The sequence below is a fragment of the Marmota marmota genome, unplaced genomic scaffold, assembly GCF_001458135.2.
Source record: "Marmota marmota marmota unplaced genomic scaffold, marMar, whole genome shotgun sequence".
Taxonomy (NCBI): Eukaryota; Metazoa; Chordata; class Mammalia; order Rodentia; family Sciuridae; genus Marmota; species Marmota marmota.
In genome coordinates, this window is record NW_025999927.1 from 4,637,482 (window position 1) to 4,654,305 (window position 16,824).

The 16,824-nt window shown below is 44.7% G+C and overlaps 1 protein-coding gene across 6 annotated transcripts in view; it reads left to right on the forward strand.

The window, feature by feature from the left end:
- The window catches only part of Mtr (5-methyltetrahydrofolate-homocysteine methyltransferase), an 89,126-nt gene extending 77,540 nt beyond the window's left edge, over positions 1-11,586 (forward strand). For 4 of the 6 annotated variants that reach the window (XM_048800403.1, XM_015504354.2, XM_048800404.1 and 1 more), the window contains 7 exons: positions 661-736; positions 2,869-3,024; positions 4,499-4,695; positions 6,584-6,784; positions 7,773-7,965; positions 9,503-9,615; positions 10,015-11,586. In XM_048800403.1, the coding sequence (XP_048656360.1) occupies positions 661-736; positions 2,869-3,024; positions 4,499-4,695; positions 6,584-6,784; positions 7,773-7,965; positions 9,503-9,615; positions 10,015-10,101 (1,023 nt within the window). In that variant the 3' untranslated portion in view covers positions 10,102-11,586. Of the gene's footprint in view, positions 1-660; positions 3,025-4,498; positions 4,696-6,583; positions 6,785-7,772; positions 7,966-9,502; positions 9,616-10,014 lie in introns of those variants that run through there. The other 2 variants (XR_007346519.1, XM_015504353.2) reach the window with 2 other exon arrangements.
- Positions 11,587-16,824: the final 5,238 nt, after the last annotated feature.

The following is a 16,824-nucleotide window of genomic DNA, read 5'->3' on the forward strand; positions in this document are numbered from 1 at the left end:
GGAATAGTGAAGGAAAATGGAGGTGTTAGCCAGGACCTTCCTGAGCCTCTTTCCCTGATGAACTCACCCTGACTGTGCAGAACTGTGTCAGTAACTGTCCTGCCCTCTGTCAGGGAATCTATAATTACTCTTTTGAAATCTTTGGGGTATTTCCTCCTGGTTATTTGCTTCTGGGATTTTGGTTGGGGGAGTGGCATTGGGAGTTGTTAGGGAAGTGAATCAGTTAACAGACTGCATGAAGAATGGACGTGGATTGGTTTTTGAGTTGCCAGCAAGCCTGGCTCACTGTGAGTGGCTTTTTCTTTCCCCTTAGGTTTGTCCACAGTGACAGTTCCTTGGTTTTACCTTCTGGTCCCCTGGGTGGTTGATGATAGGCCTCAGGTATTCTGAAGGCACTGGCATGCAAGACTGTTGGGGCTGCAGGGTAGCCTTATAATTACATATCTGTAGCTAAGAGAAAGTTATTAGTTTTTTCTGCTCCTGTTCCAGTGTCTGAAGCCATGTTGGATAGAAGAGGAGAACCTTTTTAGGATAAGGATTTTCACTAAATGGCATTCATTTTCTTGCAAAGATTCTGTACTTTCTTGGTCATGTGTTTATAGTAGATGTGGAAGAAGTAACAGTCTCAGCCTAAATAACTTTATTTTTTCCCCCCAACAGGAGAGGAAATACTTACCCTTAAGTCAAGCCAGAAAAAATGGTTTCCATATTGACTGGTTGATGGAACCTCACCCAGGTCTGTGTGGAGATAGCTGGGTGTGATAACTGACAATATGCTGAGGAGATGTTTGCAATTTTGTGGCTACAGAATGAAACCAGCAGCTAGTGACTCTCAGTTGTGCATAATAACAAGTGGCCCTGGTGACTGACAAGAAAGTAAACAGGCAGTATTTAAGGAAAACCTGTCGTCTGCTAGACACTGTCCTGAGGTGAAGTTCAGACAGCTCTGTAGTGAGCATGGGTGTGGACTCCATTTTGACAGAAGAAACTGAGTTTCAGGGAATAATTGAAAGGTTCCTAGGATTCCAGTTTGGATTTGTCTCTTAAGTGTTCAGGGAGCTGCAGGACTGTGCCTTCTCTGAGCTGTGCTTGAGTGGTTGTCCCTCAGCCTGACCTGTGTCTTGAGCAGGCCCAAGGACAGGTGGGGAAGGTCTGAAATAGAAAACTCCTTTATACTCTCAGGTCTTGAAACAGTGCAGCAAAGCTTCAGCCCCTATTTCTTGCTCACCTTGTATTTATCTGGATGCTTCCCTTTCTTTCTGTTTCATTTGGTTTCTTCCTTTTGTTTTTTTCCTAGCTACCTTCTTGCTCACATAGGTGTTCCCAAGGGAATAGAATGTATGAGGTGTTTGACAGGCTTAGAGAGGCTTGAGCTACAAATGCAAACCCAGGCAGGGTGAGCAGGGGTTGTGTTAGTTGAAGTCATAGTTCCAAGTAATATCTCAGATCAGCTTTCAGTGCTCATGACATCTGTGTTGTACACATGCTCAGCAGAGTTGAGAGGATTAAATTGGAAATGTAGGTGTGCTTGGTTCTAATTTCATTCCTGCTGAGTGTAGTTTGGTGGAAAGAATGCCAGATTGGGAGGAGGGGGGGTTCTCAATGCCAGCTCGCTGCTGGCTGTTTCTCTGAGTGACCTTGAGTGTCTGTCTTCCATATCTGACAGTTTCCAGGGTGTAGAAAGGAAGTCCTGTGAGGCTAATGTGACACATGTAAGAACCTTGGAGCAAACAGATCCATTGCTGTGTAGTCCCTGCTGTAACATTTTGCCTTTTGTCTCACTGCGAAGTGGGGCTAATAGCCCTAGGGCAGGTCTGTCAGGCATTCCAAACATGCTTTGATAGAAATAGTCCCGGGAGGTCCCACTGTTCCTGACAGCAATAGGGACACTCTCCAAGTGGCCATTTTACAGGGCTCTGACCTGCTGTCCAAGATGTGGGGCCCTAACATAACCCCAGAAATGTTGTGAGGACAGCGTAGCGTTTCAGGAGCTACAGGAAGAAAGGAAAGTTTCCTCTCAAGGGCCTGGGTGGTAGAGTTTGGGGCAACTCTTGATCTCTGGGTGACCAGGTTGATCGAGAGTAAGCCTGTCCTCTGACTCTGCAGCAGAAGTTCTTCCCTGCCTCCCTGGAAAGAGGCCACTGTAATCAGGAGAATGGGGGTAGTAGTCATGCAACCCCTAAGGGGACTGTATGACTTGTTACCAAACAAACTGACATAATGGGTGTTTATAAGAAGAGATTGTCCTGTATAAATAGGACATAGTGCCCTGTGTCCCTTCCTCCCCTGTGGAAATAACCACAATGCTGAATTTGGGATTTCATTTCTGTACATGTCCTTATACTTTGTGCATATGTGTTAGCAGGCAGTACTGACTTGTTTCATCGTTGCAGACTTTATATACAAGTAGCTTACTATCTTTGTTTTTCTGTGGCCTTTGTTTATTATTTACTTTGTGGACCTGGGAATGAAACCCAGGGCCTTGCACATACTAGGCAAGCCCTCTACCAGTGGGCTGTACCCCACCCCTGGTGGTCTTTATTTTGTATTGTTTTCATTTGTATAAGGGGAAATTGACACAAATCCTCCTTTTTCCTGGGGTGGGAATGGAGGGCTGAGGGCAGTGTTTCCAGGGTGGTGGAAATAGCATGGGAAGAATTGTTTTATTTAAGGTTTAGTGCAGAATGACTCCTTCCCCAGGGTAATTTAAAGTTCCCCTCTTTGTATGAAAACTCCTACGGGTGACTGGCAGGAGGCAGAGCGTGGAAGCCCGCAGAATGAGGCTCAGGGAAACAGGCCTCTAGGCTCTGCGCCCGCGCAAGGGACTCAGCCTGCACCAGAGTTGCCCGCTGTGTTTCCCTCCTGTAGTGAAGCCCATGTTTATCGGGACCCGGGTCTTTGAAGACTATGACCTGCAGAAGCTGGTGGACTACATTGACTGGAAGCCTTTCTTTGATGTCTGGCAGCTCCGTGGCAAGTACCCGAATCGAGGCTTTCCCAAGATATTTAACGACAAAACAGTAGGTTAGTTCAGTAGGTCTTGTGTTACTGCCTGATATTTAAGATGTAGTATTATGACTTTGAAGGCAGGAGTATTTGGTAAGCCATGTATTTGAATTATGCAGAGTGTAGCTGCTTTCATTTTGTTAACTTGCTTAACTTTCAGATGGTTTTTAAATTGCGTGGTCAGTCCTATTACAGAGACTAAATTTGGTGTTTCATTTATTCACCCTTTCGATAAATGTTTATTGACATCTTTTACATGCTGGACTCTGTGCTGGGCACTAGGGATAAACAGAAGGAGACAGTTAATCCTGCCATCCAGTACCTGACTCACTGGGACAGCTGAGAATACTGGAAGTGCTACACTACTCCTGCGGGTCCTGCAGACCCAGGAAGAGCTAGAGCTCAGATGGGGAGCTCAGACCAGGCTTCCTGGATGAGGCAGTATTCGAACTGTTTTTTGGAAGTGGGATTTACTGAGGCTGGGCCTGGGGATGTGAGGTGGCACTGAAGTAAAGGGCATTCCAGGCAGAGGAGGCAGATCTGAGAAGGCTCAGACAGGTGTCCTGTGTGGGGAACTGCCAGGAGCCCACTGTGCCCAGAGCATTAGGGAGCAGAGAGGGATTGGGGGTGATAAACTAGAGAATGGGTGAGTTGATAAATTTAGCCCCAGCTCTCACAACTAGCCTCACCCCCAAACCTACCCTCGACACAAGGGTTCACAGTGCAGAGCCAGAGTTAGGAAATGGCCAGATCAGAGTGAGACTCAGTGAGGGTGGACTCAGAAATATGAGGTGAGTTTTGGGAAGAGTTGAGAAGCCAGCCTTTGCCAGTTTGTTGGAGAGGTCCTGGGCACATGTGTTAAGATGCTGAGACTCAGCAGCTCCCAGGTAGCCAGGAGGGTGATGGTTGGCAGGGGCTTCTCACTGTGCTGCCCCTCAGCCTCACAGGTAAGCAGTCATGGGGCTGTAGGACTGGCCCCAGCATGGGCCTGGGACCTCAGTGTTACAGATGCAGAAACCAAGGGAGGGTGTTCTGGGGCCTGGCTCCCCTGTGCAGGCACAGCACTGAGGCCACATAGGAGCATTTGGAGCCACTCCTCCCTCCTTACCCTGTCCCACACCTTAAGATCACTGTGGAACCAGGGGAGTCATGGGGGCACAGAAATATCAGGGAGCCTGGGATTCAGCCTGCTTTTCTTGCCCTCTGATAGACTGCTTTGGGCTGCCATAGCTTTGGCTCTCAGCTTTTTGTGAAATGGAAAAATGCAAGTGGCTTGAGCTGGGGGAGGCAGACTGGGAGCTGTGTTTCACGGGAACCATCAGCCCCGGCTGCTTCCTTTTAGCTGTGCTGGTGGCCAATACCAGAAGGCTTAGAGGGGAGTGAGGATAAGTGAAGGGGAAACCGGCCCAGGGGTAGTGGTTTTTAAAACAAGCATTCCTTACTGGTTACTGTTGGCATCTTTAAGTGATTTCTTTCTGTATTTTCCTAATAGGTGAAGAGGCCAGAAAGGTATATGATGATGCCCAGAGTATGCTGAACGCACTGATTGGTCAAAGAAAGCTCCAGGCCAGGGGTGTGGTTGGGTTCTGGCCAGCGCAGAGTGTCCAGGACGACATCCATCTGTATGCAGAGGGTGTGGTGCCTCAGGCTGCGGAGCCCATAGCCACCTTTCATGGGTTGAGGCAACAGGTACGAAGGGCGTAGGGACAGTGAACACACTGCTGTTACTTTTGGGTTCAGTCACTAAACTACAACATTACTGTGAATTAAATCCGAGCTTTGTATAAATGATAGCATCTGCTCCACCTCATCCTCCATGGGCCCAGGCCCACAGCACCTGTGAGGATGGCAGGAGAAGGCGCAGTACGGGTAGACCTGGCAAGGCCTCTTGGGCACCAGCAGAAGTGTCTGCAGGTGGACAGGAAGCATGGCTTCCTGAGCCACAACCCCGGCCCCTGCTGAGGAGTTTAGTCACCATCTTGCCTGCAGCACTGGCTGATTTTCTGCCCAGGGTCAGGCTGTACCTGCTTTCATGGCTGGCAGATAGCTTGTGAAGCTTCTGAGTGGCTACTCATGGATTAATTGATCAGTCACAAGCTATACCACGTATACAGGAGCATCTGTGGATGGTACCAAGGGAGCGTTGGTACCCGGCCCCTGGCCCTGACTCTTCTGAGCCTGGGCTGGTTGACCAAGTTCTCTGAGCCTCAGATGTCTTACCTGTGAGGTGGAGCCAGTAGTGTCACTTCCCTAGGCTGTTTAGAGAGTTAAATTAGCAGTTCATATAAAGAATGGCATCTAGCGAGCGTGTGGTTAATGTTAGTTAATATTCGTTGCAACCTGTTTGTCTCTTCAGTTATTTATTGACTATGTAATGTTCATAAGACCTTAGTTGTCACCTTAATACCTGGGAGAGTCAGTCATCAGGTGAGAGTGGAAAATGGGCAAGGATAGGCACCTGGGCTATGAGGAGAGTCACAAGCAAACCCAACTGAGCTCTTTGGTTTCAGACTGTCCTGGGGTGACCCAGCTGTCTCCTGCAGTGTCCCCTGTGGCAGACAGCGCATGGCCAATATAATGTTGACCCTAATAGTTTGCTGAACCACATCTGATGATGTTTGTGGAGCTTATACATCTAGTGGTCCCCATGCAAACATAGCACCAGGACTTAATGTTGATCTGGATTAAAAATACATTGAGGACAAGCTGGGTGCAGTGGCATGTGCACATTATTTAGGAAGCTGAAGTAGGAATATTGGAAGTTTGAGGCTAGCCTCTGCAATTTGGTAAGACCTTGCATTAACATAAGTAGGGTTGGGGATGTAGCTCAGTGTAGAGGGCCCTGGGTTCAATCTCCAGTCCAGTCCAGCAATAAAACAAAACAAAAAGGGGGGGGACTTTTTTTTTTTTTTTTTTTTTTGTATGCTTGTTTAAGATTCTGGTTCTTAGCACAGTGCAGTCAGTGTGTGAGTGAACAAATAAGTGGGTTTTTAAAATCTTATTTTACTTGTGTCCTATTCCATTTTCTGTTGCTATGACAGAATACATGAGACTGATAATTTATTAAGAAAAATTTATTTCTGTTTATATTTTGGAGGCTGGGAAGTTCAAGCTATGTAGCCACTTCTGGTAAAGGTCATGTACTGCTTCATAACGTGGCAGAAATGGGGAGAGGGCACAACACACACACACACACACACACACACAAAAGAAAAGATGGTTGAACTCCAGCCATAGTTTACCATTCCTGTAAGAAAGATAGTAGTACATTTATAAGAATCCAGATACCTCCCACCAGGCCCCATCTCCCTACATTGCCACTTTGAGGAATTACACACATGAACTTTTTGAGGCATACACTCAAACCACAGCAATTTGTTTATTCATCAAATATTCATTGAATACTCACTATGTCAGGTACTGTTCTAAGTGCCACAGGTTTAATAGTGAGCAAAATAGGTAACATCCCTGTGCTACGAAGCTTAATTATTTGAAGATCCCCAGTTGCTTTCCTCTGTGCCAGTCCTGGTGCCAGATCCATGCTAATAACCTCTATTCCTGCTGCTTGGGTTTTAAGGCTGAGAAGGACTCTGCCAGCACAGACTCGTACCAGTGCCTCTCGGACTTCATCGCTCCTCTGCATTCTGGGATCCGGGACTATCTGGGCCTGTTTGCTGTTGCATGTTTTGGGGTGGAAGAGCTGAGCAAGGCCTATGAGGACCAGGGCGATGACTACAGCAGCATCATGGTCAAGGCTCTGGGGGATCGGCTGGCAGAGGTAAGGCAACGGTAGTGTACTGGGCACTGAAGTGGAGTCCAGCTGGGTGAGATAACCACAACAGTATCAGAAAGATACCACTATTAAAACCACTCTTTTTTTCCTTGATTCATATGCTGTGCTGGCTTTAACATTACAACATGTTTTAGAAATCACGAATCCTTAAGTAGTTTTCACGTATCATCCTTCAGGCAAAGGAAAACCTTCAGTGGTGCTGTAGTTAGCCATTGCCTTAGAACCTTGACCTCTTGCCTTATGTCTGATGCCTCCTTTGCTTGCTGTGGTGTGATGTTTTTCTGAAAACCCCCCAGAATTAAAAACCAGATTAGGTGTGGTGGCGCACATCTGTAATCCTAGTGGCTGGGGAGGCTGAGGCAGGAGGATTGCGTGTGCAAAGCCAGCCTCAGCAACCATGAGGCACGAAGCACCTCAGTGAGACCCTGTCTCTAAATAAAATACAAAATAGGGCTGGGGATGGGGCTCAGAGGTTGAGTGCCTCTGGGTTTGATCCCTGATACCCCCTGCTGCTGCAAAACAAAACATGTTTGTTTTAGAACCCCTTCTGATGTTCGTATCTTCTATAGATTCTTCATCTTGTTATATGGGATAGGGCAGCCAAGGCTGTGGGGAGAGCCTGCCCCATTTCCCTGTGGTGAGCCATGGAGGAACGCAGCTGTGTGGTCTCTGCTGCTCTTTCTGGGAGTGGTACTGTAGACTGACCTTCAGAGAATATTAGTATTAAAAATCTTGGAATTCTCAGATCATTAAACATGACACTCCGAGTCCAGGTTCAGGTTGCTGTAGAGCAGCAGAGTAGCTAATGAAAGGATAAACTCTCAAGAACGCAGCCTGTCCCCTCTTGGCAACTTCACCTGGGTTGTGGGCCTGCCGAGGGAGGCTGTTCCATGTGGCTTTGACCAGGAGGGAGGTTGCTGGCATGCTACACGCTCCTGCCACTGCCTGAGCGTGCCTCTGCTCTGGTTCCTAGGCCTTTGCAGAGGAGCTGCATGAGAGGGTTCGCAGAGAATTCTGGGCCTACTGCAGCAGTGAGCAGCTAAGCGTCCCAGATCTGCGCAAGCTCCGGTATGAGGGGATCCGGCCAGCTCCCGGCTACCCCAGCCAGCCTGACCACACTGAGAAACTCACCATGTGGAGACTGGCCGACATCGAGCAGTGCACAGGTGTGTGTGTGGAAGGGTGATTGCCTGTCTTTCCTCACTCAGTTACGCTTTTTACCAGGGTAATGGCATCTATGGTTAGAGATTTTTAAAAAATAGAAGAGTTATGATGAAATCAACTCTTATTCCTCCCTTTCTCACTTTTAGCTATGCATTGTATTTTATTTTCATACTACTGTATTGTCTTTTTATATCACCTTTATAGACTGATCAATTTAAATTATTTTCTCTTGACCCATCATGGATGAGATGTCTTCTCCCACCCCTTGCTGGCCCATTCCCCTCTTGCCCCAGGTCTCTGTTGCTGGTGTGATAGTGTCTTTCATCCCTCCTTAGCAGCCCACAGATGATGTCCTGTTGGTGGTTTTATCTGCTTCAGGCCCATATTGTTTGCTGGTGGTATCTCTGGACACCAGCCTTTCAGAGTTCCCAGCTCCCTCCTCTTTCCCATCATGCTGGGATGAACATTTATGCTCTTCTGTATTCCTAATTCACTCATGTTTTATCTGTGTTTTGATTCTCATAGTTAAAATGGAAAGTTGGCACATGTCCTCTTGAGATGGAGCCCTGGGCACCCAGTGTCAGCGTCCCTGGCCCAGGGTAGAATCTGCCATGGTTCTGTGGCTGTGCATTGCCCCATCCTTATGCAGGTTCTAGCCCTTACCACAGATCACGTGGTTGACAAGACTGAGACAGAGTTCGCAGTTTGGTTTTTTTTTAGAAAGAGTGAGAGAGAGAAAGAGAGAATTTTTTTGATATTTTTATTTTGTTTTTAGTTTTCGGCGGACACAACATCTTTGTTTGTATGTGGTGCTGAGGATCGAACCTGGCCCCCACGCATGCCAGGCGAGTGCGCTACCGCTTGAGCCACATCCCTAGCCCCAGAGTTCGCAGTTTTCAGTGGGAATAATGAAAGGCATGTTGCCAAGCTGGCAGAGCTAAAGGAATCCAGGTTGAAGTGAGAAACTGCAAAATGCAAGCAGTCCTGGGATCTGGATTTGGGTCCTATTTTCCACAAGCCAGCTATGGCAAGGCACTTGACCTTTGAGTTGTTCTCTTTCCATGTCCATAACCTGAGTAGCTTAGAATAGATAGCCTTGGGAGTCCTTTTGGGTTCCCAGACCGCAGGAGAAAGTATCGCTTCTTTTTTGTGCTGTTGTGAGCTTATTCCTCACTGGCACCAGCTGTCAGTCATTGCTCGTGTTCCTGGCCCCTGGAGCTATGTGGAGCTGTCAGATGGCTCTGTCTTCCCCAGGCTTAGCAGCGGGTCGCGGCCTCTGCACTGATCTTTGGTAACAGGGGAAGAGTACAGAGAGTCTCTTCCCAGTCTCTTGTATGTTCTGACTTTGTTTTTCTGTCCGGTAGGAATTTGCTAGACCCTTCTGGTCACAGCTTTCTTGCTGGGCCATGTGTCTACCTAGAAGGTATAAGTTTACTTTCATTTATGTGTTCAGCGAGTCTACTGAGTGCCATCCAGTCTACTGAGTACCCCGCATGAGGCCCCCAGTGAATGAGCGTTTTCCTGCATTGCTCTCTCTAGGCATCAGGTTGACAGAGTCTTTGGCAATGGCACCCGCCTCTTCGGTGTCGGGCCTCTACTTCTCCAATCTGCAGTCCAGATATTTTGCTGTGGGGAAAATTTCCAAGGATCAGGTAAGTGTGTGGTTTCCTTGGATGCCTGTTGTTTTAAATGGAACTCTAGAACCTATTTTATTTTACATGTGAATGAGAATAAAGGAAGGGAAGGGAATGTCGATATTTTCACCATTAATGTCTGAATTTGATCTTAGCCCATTACCTCATTCCAGCCCTCCCTCTACCAGGAGCATACACAGCCTGCTTCCATACAGCGGGTATTTATTAAGTACTGTTTTCTGCCCAGAGATGAAGGCAGCTAGGTAGACAGATAAATATCTATCTGCATTTAACTCAGTAGATTGCTACTAAGATAAGAAATGGAAGGTACTTAATGTTTTTTGACAAAACCTGAGGAAACTTTAGTTCAGAAAGTCTTAACACTTGGATTTACTTGGGTGCTTCTATCTTTTGCAGGTTGAAGATTATGCTGTGAGGAAGAACATGACTGTGGCTGACGTGGAGAAATGGCTTGGACCCATCTTGGGATATGATACAGACTAACTTTTCCTCCTGCCTGCCCTCCTCCTCTTAACCTTCTGTATGCTTGCTGACCCCAAAGAAAGATAATCCAAAGTGCCTTAAAAACAACAACAAAGGCCTGAATGCATCTGGTCAGCATGGCCCTGCTTCTAGCTTTAGAAACTATCCTGGAGACGCTATGGAGGAATGGGGCTTCCGGGGATTTCTGGAAGACATCACTGTTTTTAGGTACCTTGAATGAGTAGCAGTGAGGTTCCATGGCTCTCATGGTGTCCCTAGTACCTGGGGACTGGACAAGCTGGAGACAGGTCTTTTGCATTTCAAAGCAAGTCAGCCTGCTTCTTCTCCATTTTACCTTGGATCTAGGAGAGAACTTAATTCTCCTAGAAAAGAAGCCTGCAACCTGGTTGGAATAGAGAAATAGAGAAATGTAACCTTGGAGCAGAGTGCCACTGTGAGAAATGGGGTGTTTTAATCTAAATGGTCCCAACAGCAGACTCTGACAGGAAAGGGAGTATCTCTGCTCTCTTGGAAAGACCTCATTTTCTAAGGCTCAGCTAAATGGCTGCAGAACTCCTTTTGGCAAAGGCATCTCACTGCTCGCCTGTCAGAAATATTGAGCTGTTTGCCCTGGTGTGGCTGAGTGCAGTCACACTCTCCAAGCTTTTTTGTGCTCCCACAATTTCCTAATCTCTTCCCTGAGGGGGGATAAAAGGAAATGGAGAAGGAGTGGCAGTTAAGGGTGGTTCATGTCTTTTAGTTGTCTTCAGAATTGAGCAGATTCTTAGCTCAGCTGCAGTGACCTTTGCAGAGTTGGACTGTGGACAGTCTGATGTCATTCAATTCTTCTTTTTCTATACTGATCCAACTCGAAAATCATACAGTTTAGAAATAGCCTATTGACTTGTTCTGGGTCATTTTAGGGGAAATGGTAAGAGCATGGACTTCAAAGTCAGATATACGTGGACTCAAATTTCAGCTTTGGCTACTTAATTGCTGTGTGATATAAGTAAATTACTTAGGCTTTCCAATACTGCTTTCTCATCTGTAAAGTGAGAATAAAGAGTGGTTTTTGTCTCATTGACATGAGATGAAGACTAAAGGAGATGACACATGTGGGACAGTTCACATGACATCTGGCACACAGCAAGTTCTTAATAAATGGTAACTTCTGTGGAGTTTTGTAGGTAGCCCCCAGACTCATCATGTAGCAGGTGCTCCTGGAAAGAGAACAAGAGGTTAACAGAAGGCAAAAGAATGGGGAAATGTGCATGGTAATGACTGGACTGAACCTGCTAGATCAGGGGTTCAGACCTCATTTGACTGGGAAAGAGAATCTGCCTCCTATGTTATATGCTCCACTGGGACTCACTCATTGTGAGCCAAACATCCTCCCTTATCTCACTGCATATCAGCAGGCCATGCCCCTAAAGCAGTGGTATGTTCAGGTTTGTTGGAGGTGAAAGGGGGAAAATAAAAAGACTTGGGTAATAATTCTGCATAGCATCCATAGCATGTATGTGTTTATTGCAGAGCAACATACATTTCCAGCATCGCTTACCCCTGAAGTGAAGGTGATTGTGTACTTTCTTTAGGTACGCTTAACTTGTTTCAGATTGAGAATAGCACTTGGTGTCCTGAGCCACCTAGTTGGAGGACTTACTTCCTGTTCCATAGCAGGTATATTATTTAGGCTCTGGGACATTCTTCTGTGGGAAAAAGAAACCTCCTTCAAATATCTTAATGTATTTTATCTGAATAGTTACTAAGAGTCTCCTGATTGTTAAATACTTGCCATATCTTCTCTCAGCTGGTTTGAGATAGAGTGGCTTTCTTGAATGTGATATCAGTTTAATCCCATGAAAAATCTGTTTCTAAAGACAAAAATTTTGTAAGTTCAAGTACCTACTGTGATCATTAAGAATATAAAATACAACCTGAAGGCACCCTCCTGGGTTTATCTCAGGTGCCAGAGAAGCAGGACTTTATTTATTTTTTTTTTTTTTATTTTTTTTTTAATTTTTTAATATTTATTTTTTAGTTTTCGGCGGACACAGCATCTTTGTTTGTATGTGGTGCTGAGGATCGAACCCTGGCCGCACGCATGGCAGGCAAGCGCGCTACAGCTTGAGCCACATCCCCAGCTCCGAAGCAGGACTTTAAAGGCAGGGAGTTTAGTGATATTCTAGACTCAGGTCTTCCCTGTGTGGCTTATTCAACCCACAACCTCTTCCATTGTCAGCATCTGGGACTGACGAGAACCACGCGCTTAGCACCTCCACATTCACCAAGGCTCCATGTTAACTTTTCCCTCTAAAGAATTTCCCCATTTTGCTGCTGGTTCTGCTGTTACTGAGGAGGCTGGTTTGCAGGAGGCTGGTGGTTGAGCTCAGGTCTTAAATACTATTTCTCCTTTGAGCCATTCTGCTAGCCGCCACCCTTCATACAGTGAACTCATGGAGAACAGTCAGGCATGCCGTCAGCAGACCTAGGGTGCCTCGCCCCTTCCAGTCATCTTCTCCTCATGTTCTCTGTGTAGTGCACACACATACACAAACCCCTGCCCTGCGCTTTCTCATTACTCCTGCCACTAGGGACCTCGTGATTATTAGTCCCAGAGGCCTTTCCAACAGGTTTTCTCTTCTTTGGTTTTAGACAGTATTGACCAGTTTTTCAAAAAATTTCTCTACACTGGTTCCCCCTTGACATTCCTTCTCTGGTTAACCCTCTATATTTATGATAATTTATCAGCCCTTTTCATAACTCTCTGCCCACTGAAACTCTCATGTCCCCAGCAGTTGGTCAGCAGTGGCCTCTCAGGCAGTGCTATCTGAGAGGGGAGGCTGTCCAGTTGATAGCTGCAGTTCTCTCCATCCAGACTTCCCTATGCTGATGGACATGGTGATGCTCAGCTCCTTCCCGAGGACATACTTGGGTCTCACCCTGTGTCCCAAACCCTGTGTTTGATGCCTCTCGTCTTAATCCCAGCACATTCACTGATGGGGAGAGATACTTCTGCCTAAGCCACAAGCCTGAGACTTACCCATAATCTTTTCTCAGAACTTTGCACTTAAAGATGCACTTATCCTACTTGAGTTGGATGGTGGTAGATTTATTCAGGAACACAGTGATTGAGTCCTGGTTTAGCATTTGAAGAATAAAGAGCTGGGCACAGTGTTGCACTCCTGTAATCCCAGCAGCTCAGGAGGCTAAGGTAGGAGGATCACAAGTTCAAAGCTAGTGAGACCCTGTCTTAATAAAAAGAGACTAAGGATGATGTGGCTCAGTGGTTAAGTACCCCTGGGTCCAATCCCTGGTACAATAAATAAATAAAAAAGTAAGTAAGTAAGTAAGTAAATAAATAAATAAATAAAAAACAGCTTAAAAGCTAAAGAAGCATCAAAAGAACAAATAAGGGCTGGGGTTGTAGCTCAATGGTGGAGCACTTTGTCTTGCATGTGTGAGGTACTGGGTTTGAGCCTCAGCACCACATTAAAATAAATAAAGATATTGTGTCCATGTATAACTAAAAAATATTTAAAAAAAGAACAAATGAAGAACTGTTTGTTCACAGAGAATGGGCAATTAAAGACTATAAAGATACTAAAGCTTCCCAAACTGAGTGTAGATTCAATACTGTTTCCAATAGAAAATCAAACAAAGGTTATGTTAAACATAAGCAAATATTTAAACTTATGTAGAATAGCAAAGGGGTAAGAGGGCCAGATGCTTCTGAAGATGAAGAGGGTTAGGGGATTTGTTTTACAGTACATCAAGTTTTATCATAGAGTGTCATGTGGTGCAGAGGTGACTTTCTGAGCAGTGGAATGAGAGCCTAGAAACCAGTCCATTTATATGTTGTGTTGGCCTTGGTGGCCCAGCAGGAATGGTGTGGCCAACGAGTGAGGATAGGAGGGCCAGCTTAAGAAGTACAGTGCTAGAGTGTGGCTGTCCATCTGGGAAAGAAGGAGAGTTAGTGCTGCTTCCCCTCTTGCCCAACAGCCGATTCCAGATGTGCAAAGTGCAGTCAGCAGCAGTTTTAAACTTCACATGAAAACCTCCATAAGGCAGGAACAAATCTCTTGAGGCACAGGCAGTAACCCTAAAAGATGATTAAATCAATTTGACCAAACCAAGGGCTATATTAAGCAAATAAGTGAAGAAACAGACCAGAACTTGAGAAAGACGTATTCACGATACAAATAACTGACAAAAGATTAGTTATATAGTTTGTATTTTGAAAAAATAGAAGAAACTTAAAAAGGCATTTCGCATGGAGCTTATAAATGAATAGGAAGATGTCCCTAGCATTACTGATTCCCCAAGTATGAATTAAGACCACAGTCTTAATTCCATTGTATATCCATAAGATTTGCAAAAATCGGGCCTGATCATAGGAGGGGTTAGAGAAGATCTGTGAAACGCACGTTGTGCAAGTCACCATTCCTGTAGAAAACAGTTACACTTGCTGACATGAATGTTTGCAGATCTTGTGATCTAGCTTTCACCTCGCAGTCATGTTCAACAATGTCTTGCCCTTTAGTATATGCAGGAATGTGCAAGAATGTTCATAGTAACGTGTAATAGTTTGTAACTAAAAAAAGTGAAACATCTGTAGAGGATAGCATAAATTATGTATATTTACTCTAAGTGATACTATCTGTAATGAAAGTGAATGATCTGTAGTTATACCTGGTAATAAGAATGAATCTCAAAATGTTAATGGAAAAAACAATTTCCATGACACTACTTATAGTAAGATACAATTATCATAGAGCTCAAAAATAAGCAAAACCAAAGAATATATTGTATGAGCATGCATACAAAACTGTACTATTAAAAAAGGTAACAGTGATAAACCAAAATTTAGCTCAGGAGGATCAATAAATGGAGACTGTCTGTCTTCTGTGATGTAAATCCACAGAGTGACCTGCCAGGTATGGGCAGCAGCTGAGCAAGGAACTTTTGAATTTCTGTAGTTCCATTTGTTCTTTTACCCAGAGAGCAACTCAGTAAAGAAAAGCAACATTGCATTTCAGTTAGAAACACTGGCAGGTTAAGGTCAAATGAATAACATTCTAGTCCTTGGGTGGGAGGGCCTGGGTGTGTGCTACATACAGTTTCGCTTTATAACTGTCAGTTCTGTACATCTGAAATATGCTATATTGAAAAGATGCAGTAAGTATATTGTAAAAAATAAAAGCAAAGTGGAACAAGATTCCTAAGTCTGGTGTGTTTGTATGTCAGATGTGTTTTTTGAAGAAAGGAAAAGTATTTTAGCCAGAATGGACAGTAGTTGGATCAGAGAGGGGTGCATTTGTGCACCTGTCAATAGCTCCCAGAAATCAGGTTTTGGTGAAAAAGAGAAGAGGCAGGCAGGTTTGGAACCTTATCCGTGTTTTTGTTTATAGTGTCTTAAAATAGTGCTGGTTCAGGTGCACAAGGAAAGTTGGCAGATTGTCTAATTCTATTTACGTTTGCCATTCTTCAAATGTAATTTTAAAGATTTTCCTCAACTTTAACTTTTAAGTGTTAATGCAGTAGCCCCCTTATCCCTGGGGACACACTCCAGGACTCCATGGATGCCTGACACCACAGATAGTACTAGATTTTTTTTTTTTTTTTGAGAGCATTACAGTTGTAATATTGATGGGATATGTGTAATTTGGCCAATATCACTCCCATTGCTTTCCTCCCTCCCCCTCCCACCCCTTGGTCCTTTTCCCCTACTGATTTCCCTTTGATTTTTTTAGGATATCCATCCCCACCTTTGATAGTACCAAATCTTAATGCACTGGTTTTTTTTTTTACACATACATCTACGAATGCAGTGCTTTCCCATCTTAGCCAGGCTCTTATACTGTGGCAGTATCTTTTGCCATTTGAGGTGCAGAAGCAGAGCTAGCACAAATATCCTTTTCTTCTGTCACAGTTTCACAGAAGATTTGTTCTTATTAGTTATTGGTTTGTTCTCCCCCTTAAGTTCAGAACTTTAATCTTTTCACCTAAAGGAACTTTACAGCTTCTCTTTGACTTATCTGAATTGCCAGCATCACTACTCTTACTCTTTGGGGCCACTACTAAGTAAAATAAGGGCTAGTTGAGCACAGGCACTGTAATACAGTAACAATCTGATAACCAGGACAGCTACTAAGCAGCTAACAGGTGGTAGCATATACAGCATGGATACAATGGACAAAGGGGTCATGTGTGTCCATGGAGGACAGAGTGGGCACAATGTGAGTCTTCATCATGTCACCTAAAATGACATAGAGCACAAAACTGATGAATTGTTTGTTTCTAGAATTTTCCATTTAATAGTTTTGGACCACTGTTGCCATAATAACTGAAGCTGTAGAAGGCCAAGCCTTGGATAAGGGTGACACTCTAGCCTGTTAAGACACTCAAAAAACAAGCAAACCAGTTCTTGCTGAAGAAAGGATCTTGGGTTAAATGATTTTGGATTTGAGATTATATAGTCTATGAAATGAAAGAAATAAAACACAAACATGCAAATGATGTTTGTCAGTCTGTCTTCCATGATGCAAATCCACAGAGTGACCTGCCAGGCAGGTATGGGCAGCGGCTGAGCAAGGAACTTTTGAATTTCTTTAGTTCATTTGTTCTTTCACCCAGAGAGCAACTCAAGAAAAGCAACATTGCATTTCAGATTATTTGAAAGAATCACAGTACTCACCTATCTTCAATCACATAAAATTGTCTTATCTGTGTTTTCAATGAAAG